The 13135-nt window shown below is 36.8% G+C and overlaps 1 protein-coding gene across 28 annotated transcripts in view; it reads left to right on the top strand.

Annotated features, from left to right (window-relative positions):
* The window catches only part of LOC148677655 (ankyrin-2-like), a 175112-nt gene that overhangs the window by 118178 nt on the left and 43799 nt on the right, over positions 1-13135 (top strand). For 19 of the 28 annotated variants that reach the window (XM_088616679.1, XM_088616971.1, XM_088616890.1 and 16 more), the window contains 10 exons: positions 661-759; positions 2082-2180; positions 4493-4690; positions 6264-6362; positions 6642-6740; positions 7317-7415; positions 8369-8467; positions 9895-9967; positions 10546-10602; positions 12201-12245. In XM_088616679.1, the coding sequence (XP_088472805.1) occupies positions 661-759; positions 2082-2180; positions 4493-4690; positions 6264-6362; positions 6642-6740; positions 7317-7415; positions 8369-8467; positions 9895-9967; positions 10546-10602; positions 12201-12245 (967 nt within the window). The remainder of the gene's footprint in view (positions 1-660; positions 760-2081; positions 2181-4492; positions 4691-6263; positions 6363-6641; positions 6741-7316; positions 7416-8368; positions 8468-9894; positions 9968-10545; positions 10603-12200; positions 12246-13135) is intronic. The other 9 variants (XM_088617878.1, XM_088616811.1, XM_088617055.1 and 6 more) reach the window with 2 other exon arrangements.

Raw genomic sequence — 13135 nt, 5'->3', positions numbered from 1 at the left:
TATATATCAAAGCCTTCGCCTTTCTTCTGGCATTAGAGGTAATCCTCTAATTCATCCAAAAGTGGCTTGGAAAGCATGAAATATGCTGTATAGCACCCTCTGGTGAGAAAAAAGGCAACTTGTCATCTTCATGTCACTACAGGAAATCCTCTGGCAGAATTGGAAAGCTCCTGTTGTAGAGTGAATAAAGATGTATTCCTGCAGGAGAAATTCCTTGTGTGCAGTGGAACATTAAATAAAGTACTCTTGTCTAACTGGAAAGGTCGTTTTTCACACATTTGTCTCAGTTGACTGGTAGTACCTATTTCGAAAGAAACGTGTATCAAGATCAGTTGACAGCTCTATGGATTTGAGCCATTGAAACGAGTTTGAAATTCAAGGCAAATCTAATCGTGTGTCAACATTCGAGAAAAAATATACCTGAAGCACACAGTAAACACAAGGTTTTACATGGCAAGCCTTAGTGCAGTATTTCTACATCATTAGAACAACTGGAATTTGGTTTGCGTTTAAAATGATCTCGATTAAGTAGAGAACACAGTCAAATGGTGTCTTCGTTCCTAATTTGCCAATTTTATTTATTGTAGGAGGCAGAAAAGTAGTCCGATTCTGTGTTTCCCTTTGATAAGACAATAATTGTCTGCTGTGGATATTTTACAGAAAGGATTCACTCCATTACATGTGGCTGCCAAATATGGAAGCCTGGATGTGGCAAAACTCCTCCTTCAGCGCAGAGCTCCCCCTGACTCTGCTGGCAAGGTAAGCAAGCTATTCCGCTGATCAGCACCTTTGATAGAGAAAGAGAACCTACAGGACAACCAGATTCCCCTCGACTACACAGAACCCATTCCTTAGAGTTCTAGAGTGTCAACAGAAGTGACCTTGATGACTCAACCTATAAAAAACTATCCTTTTCAAGTCCATTCAAACACTATACTTGTGTTTCATAAAGTGAGTATAATTAAAACTAGCAATAATCTTAACACTATACCATAGAGTGAAATGCCCATGGAGTTTAAAGGATGGTTCAGTCACATTAACCTGGATAGTAACAAGCTACCGTACAGTATATGCGGTTCTTCTGTTATTTTAATTTTCATGACGAGCCTTGAATCTCATTTACTGTAGAAAGCAGTGCTAAAACTCAAAGCACTAACAGCCATTACCTACAAATGAGAAAGCACTGGTTGATTTATGGCCTTGTTTTGAGATGAGGAATTAAGTTCATAAAGGGACAATCAATGAGATACTGTAACAAAGCACACAGCATATCCATGGTTGAGCATAATCAATTTTCAAAATGGAACCACATCTCCAAAGAATTCTGCCTGCCAGCAAGACAGGCATAAAGCTTTATTCTCAGCTATATACAGAATAGCACAGCTGTGTGACAGAATAAAGGAAGTAGCAAATTATCTCAAGTTGCATTGCTTTGAACTGCTTTATAAATATTTCCTAAAACAGTTGATCTCAAATTATATTGTTTCATACTATAGCTGTCCTTTTCTTAATCCCTGTGTTTGCTACTTCAAGCTTCACTTGAATAATGTGGTAACTCAGTTCCTATGAGCAGTTCTACACAAGATAATCAAAATGTTAATTTCCAAAGTTAAATTTCATTTTTCGAAAGATGTGTCCTCCCATGTGACTGTTTAAGGTTACTAAACAGGTTATGGTTAGTTTTATGTTAAGGTACATCATTTTCGTGAAAACACCTCTGATGTGTGTTTGAGAGTTAATCAATATTTTTTTGTATTGAGGCTATGTTGACAGCCAGAATTCCGGTAAGCACAGTTTTAGTCCAGCTAATTTTTCCTAATTCTTGGATCTTTTTTTATCGTCTTTTTTAATTCGAGTCAATAATATGAACAATAAAATTTCTTCTTCTTTTTCAATTAATAAGGAACCAAAAAATAAACCCACTGCAGCTTGCATATTAAATTAAACATTTAACATTTAATGTGCATTTCCCCCCATAACAAAGCTTAGTTCTTTTTTTGTTTTCTGTTATTATTTGCCTAACTGCAGCTTAAGTCCTGCTAACAGCAATTAATGCATTTGCACTTAAAACCTCCTTACAGAACGGCCTCACCCCTCTTCATGTTGCTGCTCACTATGATAACCAGAAGGTGGCACTCCTGCTACTGGACAAAGGGGCGTCTCCCCATGCAACAGCAAAGGTGAGACTCTGAAACAGGCAAAGAGGACATACCTCGGTCAAAAGCACTTGGTCTTAGGAATCATTTTTATGTTCCACTGAGCAATATACTGACGCACAAAAGAAAGACAACACTCAAGTCTGATGGATTTAAATTCAATGTTTTAAACATGCTGTAGGTACAGTATTAAACAAAATCGCATATTTTATGAAACATAAACATATATAGATTTTCAGACACTTGTAAAACATCACAAAATTACTATCAGGTATGCTAAACATTAATACAATCCTGGCAGCACTGATACTTAGACCGGATCACAGTTGGTCACAGTTGTCTTCTACTGATGGCATCGGCGAGTTGGTCACATGGATGTTCTATGGGACTTTGTCCGGGAAAAAATCAAAACAAGATCTGAACACTATTTTCTTGAAGACATGCCATCACAATTGTAGTACTGTGGTCTCTCATTTTCCTGATGGAAGGACTTCCATATTGGCTTGCAGAACTGGGAAAACCCCTGCTGATTCAAGGACTTTGTCACTATCTCTGAGCCATGAGGGTCTGCCTTCAGTGTGTACCTAAAGTTATGCTAAAAGAGATTACTCCCCGAGAGTTACTCACCCACTCTTTAACATAAAGAGTGATGAGAGTCTCACGGAAGCCATTTTTTAAAGTTTATACCTTGCTTTTCTTCAAGAAACAGCTAGTTTAGGTTTAGATCAATTAATTACTACCAACCAAAAAAACTACAAAAGCTACAGTAAATAGCTTACCCTCATTTGTGATTTTTGTTATATTCTTGTGTCATTCTGTTTATACATGGGTTATTCTCTCCTGGAATATTTATTGTGCAGTAGCCACTGCACCCTCATAACTATACAGATGGATCTGAATGTTGTGGAAGTCCTGGGCTAGTGACCCTCTACTTTCCAGGACATGGCCTGTCTTTTACAGTCAGTGTTCTGGTCTCTCTATACTAGACTGCAGATTATTAAAACAGATCTCTTCTGTGGGGAAAGTATCTCACAAATAGGCAGCCAGGAAATCTTCAATAGCAACCAGGAGATCTTCATTACTCAATGAAAGACATACAGTAGTTGTATTTGTGGCTGTTCTTGTGTTAATTGACATTGTCCTTTTGAATGGCTGTTGTATACAGATTCTTAGTGAGCTCACTTTGACCATTATAACTCAACTCAACTACAAAACACTGTGCACCTTGGATTTTTTGTAAATGAAATGACTTGAGCTCATTATTAAGCACCTTGTATACGGAGGTCATTGGCTTTCAGAAGATAAAGTAGGTCTAGTCAATACCTGGGTAGGAGACTTTCAAGGATAAGTTGTTGCTTTTATTAGTGTTAGTGGTATGGTAGACCAATACTGTAGCTTGACCCTCTTCCCTCTGGAGCAGATTTATCAAACCCATGTGACAGGAGATACCGTGCTATAAGAGGTGCCATCCTTTGGATGAAACAGGTCATGGCCATATTTGTAAGAGTAGGTGTTCCGACCCTGGTGTCCTACAAATTCCACTTTACACTTACCCAGCTTAGCTTATCTTAAGTTCCTCTTAAGTTCAAGTGAGTTACAGTCTTAATTCCCTACCTGATTTGTTTTATAGATTGCTTCTGACACACAGTGGCTGCCATCTGTCATACAGTATATGTGCTACATGTCGCAGTGGTATATAGTATAAATGAAAGGCATTATTATGACAAACTGATGTAAAATTTTGACTGTTGCATTTTCATTGTACATCAGTATATATTTTACATTTAAAAGTCAAATGAATACATAAAAGGTTTGCAACCCCCTTAGATAAATTCTACTTCCAAAGCTACAGTGTTGCAAAATTCAGAGCAATTACAGCAGCTTAGTGATCTAAAATGTCCCATTGAAATGACTTATTACAGTCTTCCATCCACTTATAAAAGACTGGGCCTTTGGAGACTGAAGACTGAAGTTGCAAAAGTTTCTCAGCGTATAATTATTTTTTTACTTTGCACAAGTCATCTGTTTAACAGATTCCAAATATATTACCAGTTCATTTAAGGACATTTTTTTCTTGTGAATTATACTGTTTCTTTGCAATCAAAGTGCTGTAGTCAGACAATTAATTTAAAGATCAGGATGTGTTATACAGTCCTCGCCCTTTTTCTGGTATTCCAGGTTACTTAAAAAATGAATGAATGGATAATGAAGAGTATTACATTTACATACTTTTAAAATAGTAGCCAGTGTGTTGAATGGTTTGTTGCATACTATTTTGTAAATAAGGTGTCTGAAGCTCCTTCTCTGGTTTATACATTTTGCCTCTCAAATCACAGAATGGTTACACTCCACTGCATATTGCTGCCAAGAAGAATCAGATGGACATTGCCTCAACTCTGCTGCAGTATGGGGCAGAGACAAACATCGTGACCAAACAGGGAGTCACCCCTCTACACCTCGCCTCACAGGAAGGACACACTGAAATGGTGACTTTACTGCTGAAGAAAGGGACCAATGTTAATGTGCCTACAAAGGTAAGGGACAAAGGAAAAACCATCCATACCCACCCTTTAATATAAATATGGATAGCGACCTACCTAAACCACAGTAAAAAGCTGCAAAAAATTGCAGTTCAATTGCAGACAAAGTAAAAAATCACAGGATAGCAATTACTATATACATCTTCTATGTTTAAATGTTGGTAATATACCACAACCATTTGTCTTTGTTCAAGAGTGCAATGAGAATGTAAAAAAACAATGAATATAAATGATAAAACACATATAGCATTTTCTACATGGCCTGAAGAGCTTTAAAGTAACTACACATTCATACAAGACACAAATTCCTTGGTGTCTTTTAGCAGATGTGCTAAACCTGGGATGTTTTCATATTATAGTCTTCTAACCCATAATTATACAGTCTTTTCTAGTGTTCCTCACTCAAGAATACCTTGATGACATAGATAGATACTTTATTGATCCCGTGAGGGAAATTGCAGTGCAACAGCAGCTTAGCACAGTCAGCACAGCACAGTTTAATGAAATGATACAATAATACAACAATACTGTACAATACAGTCAGTGAGAAGTGCAGTAAAAAGTAAAAAATGGATTATACAGAGTTGCTCACAGTTCAAAATATACAAAAACAGACCCGAAAGTACAGTACACAAAGTTGTATTGCACATTATAAATCCATTGCACAAATCCCTAGCATATATTGCACAAAAAACAGTTGTAAACAGGAAAACAGATGTAAGCAGTCCATGTCCATGATGGCCATTAATTTGGACACCATTCTCCTCTCAGCCACTACCTCCAAGGGGTCCAGATCAGACCCAATGACAGAACTTGCTCTTTTGATGAGCTTGTTCAGCCTGTTAGCATCCCCTGCTCTAATCCCAGAGCACCAGCACACCACTGCGTAAAAAATGGCACTCGCTACAACCGACTGATAGAACATGTGAAACATCTTACTATACATATTGAAGGACCTGAGCCTCCTCAAGAAGTAAAGTCGGCTCTGACCCTTCATGTAGATGGTCTCAGTGTTCTTAGACCATTCCAGTGTATTGTCGATGTGTAGTCCCAGGTTCTTGTATGAGTCCACTATCTCCACACCACTCATATGGATGCAGACCGGAGTAGGCTGGACCCTCTTCCTCCTGAAATCTATCACCAGCTCCTTCATCTTTGCCATGTTCAGTTGCAGATGGTTCTCAAGCTGTTGACCAGCAATCAACTAGTATTTTACATTTCATGTGAAATATATTAGAATCTGCTTCTTGTTTTGCATTTTCATGTCAGTACTGGTTTACTGTACATATGTGTGATCTAACTGCAGGAAAGGGGAAATGAGGTGTACTTTAATTTACCTTGCTGAAGGGTTTAGTGATTTTGTCATTCAGAGCATTGATCTTTTTTACTGGACAATATAAGGCAATACAGAAGGTATTGGAACTTGGGCAGTGTAGCACTGTGGTCTCTAACATTGAGTCCATTCTGCCAGAATGCATTACATTACTATTAATCTCCCTTTAAAAAAAAATGTTAATAAAATATTTGTTTCCTTGACTTGACCGCCATTTTCTGAAAACTTGTACAGAGCGGACTGACATCTCTCCACCTCGCAGCCCAAGAAGACAAGGTTAATGTAGCTGAGATTTTGGCAAAACATGACGCAAATCTTGATGCGCAAACAAAGGTATCGTATCTAGTTTATAATTACCATTACTATAGAACTCTCAGTGTTTCAAGTAGTATTGGTTTTGTACTTGAAAAACAAGTCCCTGTCGTTTCTTTGTTTTTAAAAATATTAAAAATAATTTTCTTTTTAATATTGATGTTTACCTACTGTATATTGATAATGTTTGCTGTTAATTAATCAAAATTCACTGTTACAATGGCTAGTACAATAAAATAATTAAATCCTTTTTTTCTCATATTGTACCATTTTCATTCTCTCCCATCATCTCTCTCGCAGCTTGGCTATACTCCATTAATTGTAGCCTGTCACTATGGCAGCATCAAGATGGTGAACTTCCTTTTGCAGCATAATGCAAATGTCAATGCTAAAACTAAGGTAACACAATTATACTGATTTTATATATGACTGTATTCTCCTTTGTGCAAATAGAATTTGAAGAGATTCAAATAGAGGCAATAACATTTCTAATTACACTGAAATAATTGGTATTTTTATATGCATTATTGATTTTTTATGCTGTATTTATTTTCTGAGCAGAAGTACCTACTGAATGTTTCTCATTGGTATGCTGTGGCACAATACAGTACTAGACTCACTGAAATTTTCAACACTATTTTCAACATTAACCATTTACAGTATTTGGTTCTAGAATATTCTGTAGTATTTGCTCTGAAAACACACAGATAACCAGAGAGATGCATAAAAATCTTTAATACAGTATAAAATGCAATGGTCTGCACCTTAACAGCAGTAAAACATTATGTCACTTCTAACTGCTTAGAGTTGAAATGTTTTTCTTTTTCATTTCTAATTTCTGCTCTCTCAGTTTAGAATTCACAAATGAACTCATCACTTCAGTCATGTTACAAAAACAGAAGATGATGAGTAACATGGGTATAGCCAGTTCTGTTCTGATGGTTTTTTCTCATTATTTTTGTCACTCTTCCTCAGAATGGCTACACTCCACTCCATCAGGCTGCCCAGCAAGGACACACTCACATTATTAATGTGCTTCTGCAGAATGGGGCCAAGCCTAATGCCACGACTGTGGTGAGTGTGTTTTTTTTTGCAAAGTGTATCCAAACAACAATTTCGTGATCAGCAAAGAAAATTCAGATCCAGAGGACACAGACTGACCTGACGTCTGTCTGTGCAGGTCGCTTAGGGCAGAACATGCCTTAACAGTTTGGTGGTTGGAACAAAGTATATACAATGATAGGGAAGCAGATTTGTAGGGTTTCTCAAAGGAGTAGAAGGGACCCTAGAACCCTAAGCTACAGGCATCGAAAGAAGTTTGGTTTGCCAAGTGTCTTTCTCACAATTTTTACCTTTCTGATATTCTTATGTTCAGAAGTTGCTACTTTCAAAAGGTGACTTGGTTTCCACAGGATTTATGCTATCATGCATTCAAAAAGAAGACCATCTTACAATTAGATTTTCTTGCCGTAGTTAGAAAGAAAGAAAGCTCCCTTAAAAACTGGCCTTCACGTATTTGTATTAGGACTGGAATTGATAATATTAGTACTTAGTAATAACTAGTATTACTATCTGGAACAACATCTCCAACAAACTGTTCCACTACCATACCAAAATGTGTAAAATAATATGTAAAAGAGAGGTCAATGGACCATTTCAGAAATCACTGCCCAAGAGGATGTTTGTTGGCTTTAAACTGACTTAAAAACCTGGACAGGAAGAAGTTGTTATTTAAACAACACATAATAAAATCCTTCTTGGTGTATAGTAATGTGAATTCATAAAAACACACAGGTAACTGTCATCTGTAAATCATCTGTTTTTACCAGATATTTCTAATGATATTGGTTAACAGCAATGCCATTATGAGCACTACGACCGGAGACAGTTCTTAATTTAGATATGATGACTTGTATTTTGCTTTCCTTTTAAGTGCTGCGGATTTGTTTTCTGTGTGGGGCAGGCACTGCAGTTCTGAGCTGTGACTCCTGTGTGCCATCTTTAAGCTTTCCCTGCTCTTTCTTCAGAACGGCAATACAGCCCTTGCGATAGCGAGGCGATTGGGATACATCTCCGTGGTGGACACGCTGAAGGTCGTCACAGAGGAGGTCATCACCACCACCACAGTGAGTATGGTTGCCCTATCTTCGGTTCCAATTCAGTTTACATTCATGGTCTATTTGGATATGAATTGAATAAAAAATATAACTTTACTATTTTAGTACATTTACCGGTGCATCTGGTACTGTTTGGCCTGCCATGAAGATAATGCTTGCAGCATGTCAAATGAAGTGGAGGAATTCAGGTGGATCTGTGACATTAACATGTGTGAGATACTGTGCTAGTGGAATCGGTGTACAGTATACCGAACCCCCATGGGCCTGTGTTGTGCACAGTATCCACTGTGATCTTGAATTGATTTGCATTCATTTTGAGAGGTTTTTTTATGGCAGTTCTTATTTCATGGAGAGGACGCTTTGTGTGCCCCAGTTGTGTGGTGTGTCATCTTGAGCATCAGTCATGCCATTACTGATTGTTAAGGAAAGGCCTGAGAATAAGTACTAAACTTCAGTATGATCCATTACAAACCTTACTTTTCTCTCCTGTTGCTGTCTGATCAGACTCATTTCTGTCCTATTTAGAGTATGGATTTTTAATTTTTTTGTCAGGGCCATTTTTTTCCCTTTCTGTTATCTCCCATAAAATGGCACCCCACAAAAAAAAGATAGGCAACTCAATCATTTCAATGTGACAATGGTAGGGTCCAAGGGGGCAGAGCTATTCTGTGCCTATTTAGGAGGCTCTTTCGCTAGGTCAAGGGAGAGTTAGGGTTTGGGCCTAAGTGTGGTGGAACTACTGACTTGTAACTCTCGGAGGAAGCATTTGTGTCTGTTTTGTTGTTTTTTTGCACTACATATAATTGCTTTGTTGGGTTGTGGGGCGCGCTGTCCAAATAAACCACCACTTTTGCACCTAAGTGCTATTGTGGCTGAGCCAGCATTTTATTTTAAAAGAACTTACTTGGGCATCCCCTCCAGCCCTCCCTGTGACAACAGTACTTGCATGCATATGCACAATTAAACATAAATATGATTTGATGTAATACTGTTACATAACAGTTAATACCGTTGCCAACTTCACCATGAGACCTCACCTGTCCATGCTAATAGTGAGTATAGTTTTAAGGGAGGCTGGCCCTTGCAAACATGGTCAAACACTGAGGTGTGTGGCACAATTTCTGTGCGCAAAGAAATGTGCAATTCATTGCCAACACATGTAGGTGTATTAACACCAGTTGATGTCACGAGTTTAGTGTGATACAGTCTTCTGTTCAATTAAATAGGATGGACAGACTCCAGCATAAGCCAGAAAACATTGGGCATTTCATTCCTCAGTGTTAAAAAAATAATAAAACTGATAAAAAAGCTGACACTTAAAACATTATATGGTGCAGTGGTGATCTAGAGCAGGATGAACTGAGACTCAAGCACAGATCGGAAAACATGGCTTTTCATCTCGCAGTGTTCTAATTCTGCATTGTTTCTGCTGCCAGACGGTGACTGAGAAACACAAACTGAATGTACCTGAGACCATGACTGAGGTGCTGGATGTATCAGATGAGGAAGGTGAGCCACTCTGTGATATACAGTGTCATGCACTTTTTGTAATTTTAGCAGCATATGCTTTTCTGCTTCTTTCGTAGTTTCTGTAAATTAAAATTCTATACGATTTCTTCCTTCAGACTCGGCATTCAAAAATGATTAACGTTTTGCTTTGAAAAATGCCACAGCAAAATAAAAATGATAAACAAACTCCCACAGGGCAGTATGTGTTGCAGTGCACTGTAGCAATCGTAGCGTTATAAGAGGAGTCTGCGTTTTTTCATGATGCTCTTTTTTATATTGATCAGTGTGTAATTTTTCCTTCACAGCACATAATCTTTTAAAACAGGGTGAGATGACTAAAATAAAGAGTATTACGAAAACAAAGTAGGAAAATTCATAGAAGACATTTGAAATCTCAGCATCTTTTGTTCCTTAAAAAGTAAATTGTCTTATTAAGAAGTATATTTTTTATTGATCAGTTTTTTATACATTCCACAAATTTGCTGCTCAGTTTTTCCCATGGAGCACTTAAAGGTTCTTTTTTTAGAAAATAAAGTTCTTTTTCTTACACCCTTTAATATGCAATGTATATCCTACAGTGCGTAGGTACTATGATGATGAGCAGTTCACTGATGGTGAATCGATCGACTTGGAAGGTACACAGACTTGCTGTGACTATGACTCTTCTACAGAAACCAATAGCCTGTTCTATAACTAATCTAACAGCATGATTTCTTTTGTTGTGAATTAAATACTCAACATTGAGAGTGCTCTCATCTCTGTTGTCCTCCGAAGAAATGTTACATGCAATGGCGCACCCATTTTTTGTCAGATGATGCTGCATGACGCTGGTTGTCTGGACTTGAATCTTCAAGCTTCTTCTCAGTTTGCCATACAACAGTTTGCAAATGACTGTAGTGAGAGTTATGAGAGATCCTGTTGGTGCACTGGGGAACTTGCTTTATAAAAATAATAATTTACTTTGGTAGGTGTCTCTGGTAGGCACGAGTTTTGTGTAGTTTTGTTAATGTTTGTATAGGTGCTTATTTCCTTCCTGTATTACAAGCATTGTTGTGCTGAGCCAAGTTCATTAACAACTGGCGATTTCAAATTGGGTGGGTATACAGTAAAACATAACTGACCATTCCATTTTTAAATGAATGTTTAATAAAGTGGAATTTTGAAAACAGAAGTGATGCAGTACTGCAAGAGATGTATTTGATGGTTCTATTAAATTATATATATATATATTATATATTGTATATTAAAAAAAATGAGTTTGGGTCCATTGTAAGTGTAAATTCTGACCAAATGTGGATTGTGCTCCACAGTAGTTTTGAAGACTATATATATAAAAAAAAAAACACTACCACAGCGAAATAGCCAAGATGCAATATAATTTAGCAATTGTTACACATAAAAGCTTTTATCGGTTTGGAGTTGATTCTGTACAGTCTAAATAAAGTCCTGCTTTAAAGTATCATGACTGTAAGCTCAGAATGCAACAAAATGTGGAACAAACAGGGGGGTGAACACTTTTTTAAGCCACTACTGTATATGCATGCTAGCAGCCAGTCAACTTGGCAAATTTTTTAAAGCTGCATGAAAAAATGTTTTCAGGTGCGCATTATTATTCTTATTTTAAAAGAAGTGCATTGTCTGAATATGAAAATAATTTGCTCTATGAAGTTGTCTGTTTGGATTTGCTGCAAGTTTTATTGAAAAGCCATTTTTTTATTTCTTTAAGAGTCACAAAAACACGTTTCATATAAAAAAACAAGTTTAATATTTTTTCATCATCACTTGCAGAGCAGCCTATACTGTATATTAAGATCATGTCAAGGAACAGAACTCATTACAAAAACAGCGGGGTATAGAAATTACATTTACATATACAGTATTTGATTGAATTTTGTGTCTATCTGCTTCTTAGAGCTGTAATTCTAACTACCAGTAAATAGTAGTTATATTTGTATTATTTAATATGCATAGTTAAACGTCTTCCCCAAGAAAACATTATTTTCAGAACTCTGAGGAATCACATATTCACACAACATAGGCCTTTGCATTTTGACATACATTATACAGTAGATTAGTTATAGGCAAGATCATAGCCTCCACTTATTGTAAAACTTTATGGGAGCTGAAAGTCATCCTTGTATACAGGTGTCTGCTAAGCCATTGTATCTAGTATCTCAGTTGTCATTTAGGAGATACTTCCTTTTCTTTTGTTTTTAACTTTTCCTTTTTTCAGGAAGCCAATATGGTATTGACAGCAGAACCCCACTGTCTAACTACAGTATGTCTGTCTTCATTCTCTGAGTATGTTAGAGTTCCTGCTTCTTGCTGCCATAGTGGCCTTCCCTCTGCTGTAGTGAGAGCAGCACTCTAGCGCTTGAATGCTAATGAGTGTGTTGGACTTACATTCCTGTTTTTGTAGGTAGTCATATATACTGTAAGTGATACATTAGCTCCTCTTTCTGTACATGTGTTAAGAAAAATGTGATGGGTTAACATGCGGAATCACTGAATGATCAAGGCAACCTATTTGAGTGTGAAGGGTCAGGAAACCAGGAAGCAAGTTAGATTGAAATATGACAATGTTAAGCAGTTTGCAACATGCATTATATTTTAAGTGGTTTCATGCTCTTTACTTTTATAATCAAAACTTAGTTCTGACCCCTTGAATATAACTCTCTTTTAGACAAGTGAGTCTGCATGGAGAAGAAGTTTTATATTCATACGCATGTTATTTTATTTTAACCATGATAAAGCAATGCTTCTCACCATTGTAATGGACTCAATTTACTATTTACTACCAGACATTTTTCAAATAAATACCATCATATAGTTGCAGGCGTTTTGCACTCCGTATCTCAAATGAAACTATTCACTGATTAAATGTACTAAAGTACTAAATATTGTAATATCGTCATGATATTTAACTATGTGAACATTTCTTAAACACACATTAACTGTATATTATAATAGTACAAAGGAAGTTAAAATTACAGTGAATTTATTAAAGAAATAGTTGTAGCCAGGACTTATCTCGGTATCTGTATATGTTATGTTATATTTTAGTGTTTTTTAAAATGTAGTGCAGAAAATAGCTTCTTGACATTTTTTAAATCTTTTCTTTCAGGTACAAAAATGTTAAATTGTATGCTTTTAGTTATTCTCAAAGGA

This window comes from Lepisosteus platostomus, chromosome 1, assembly GCF_059453375.1.
Source record: "Lepisosteus platostomus isolate fLepPlt1 chromosome 1, fLepPlt1.hap1, whole genome shotgun sequence".
NCBI lineage: Eukaryota > Metazoa > Chordata > Actinopteri > Semionotiformes > Lepisosteidae > Lepisosteus > Lepisosteus platostomus.
Note: the sequence above shows the minus strand (reverse complement) of the source record. Positions and strands in the feature narration are given on the sequence as shown.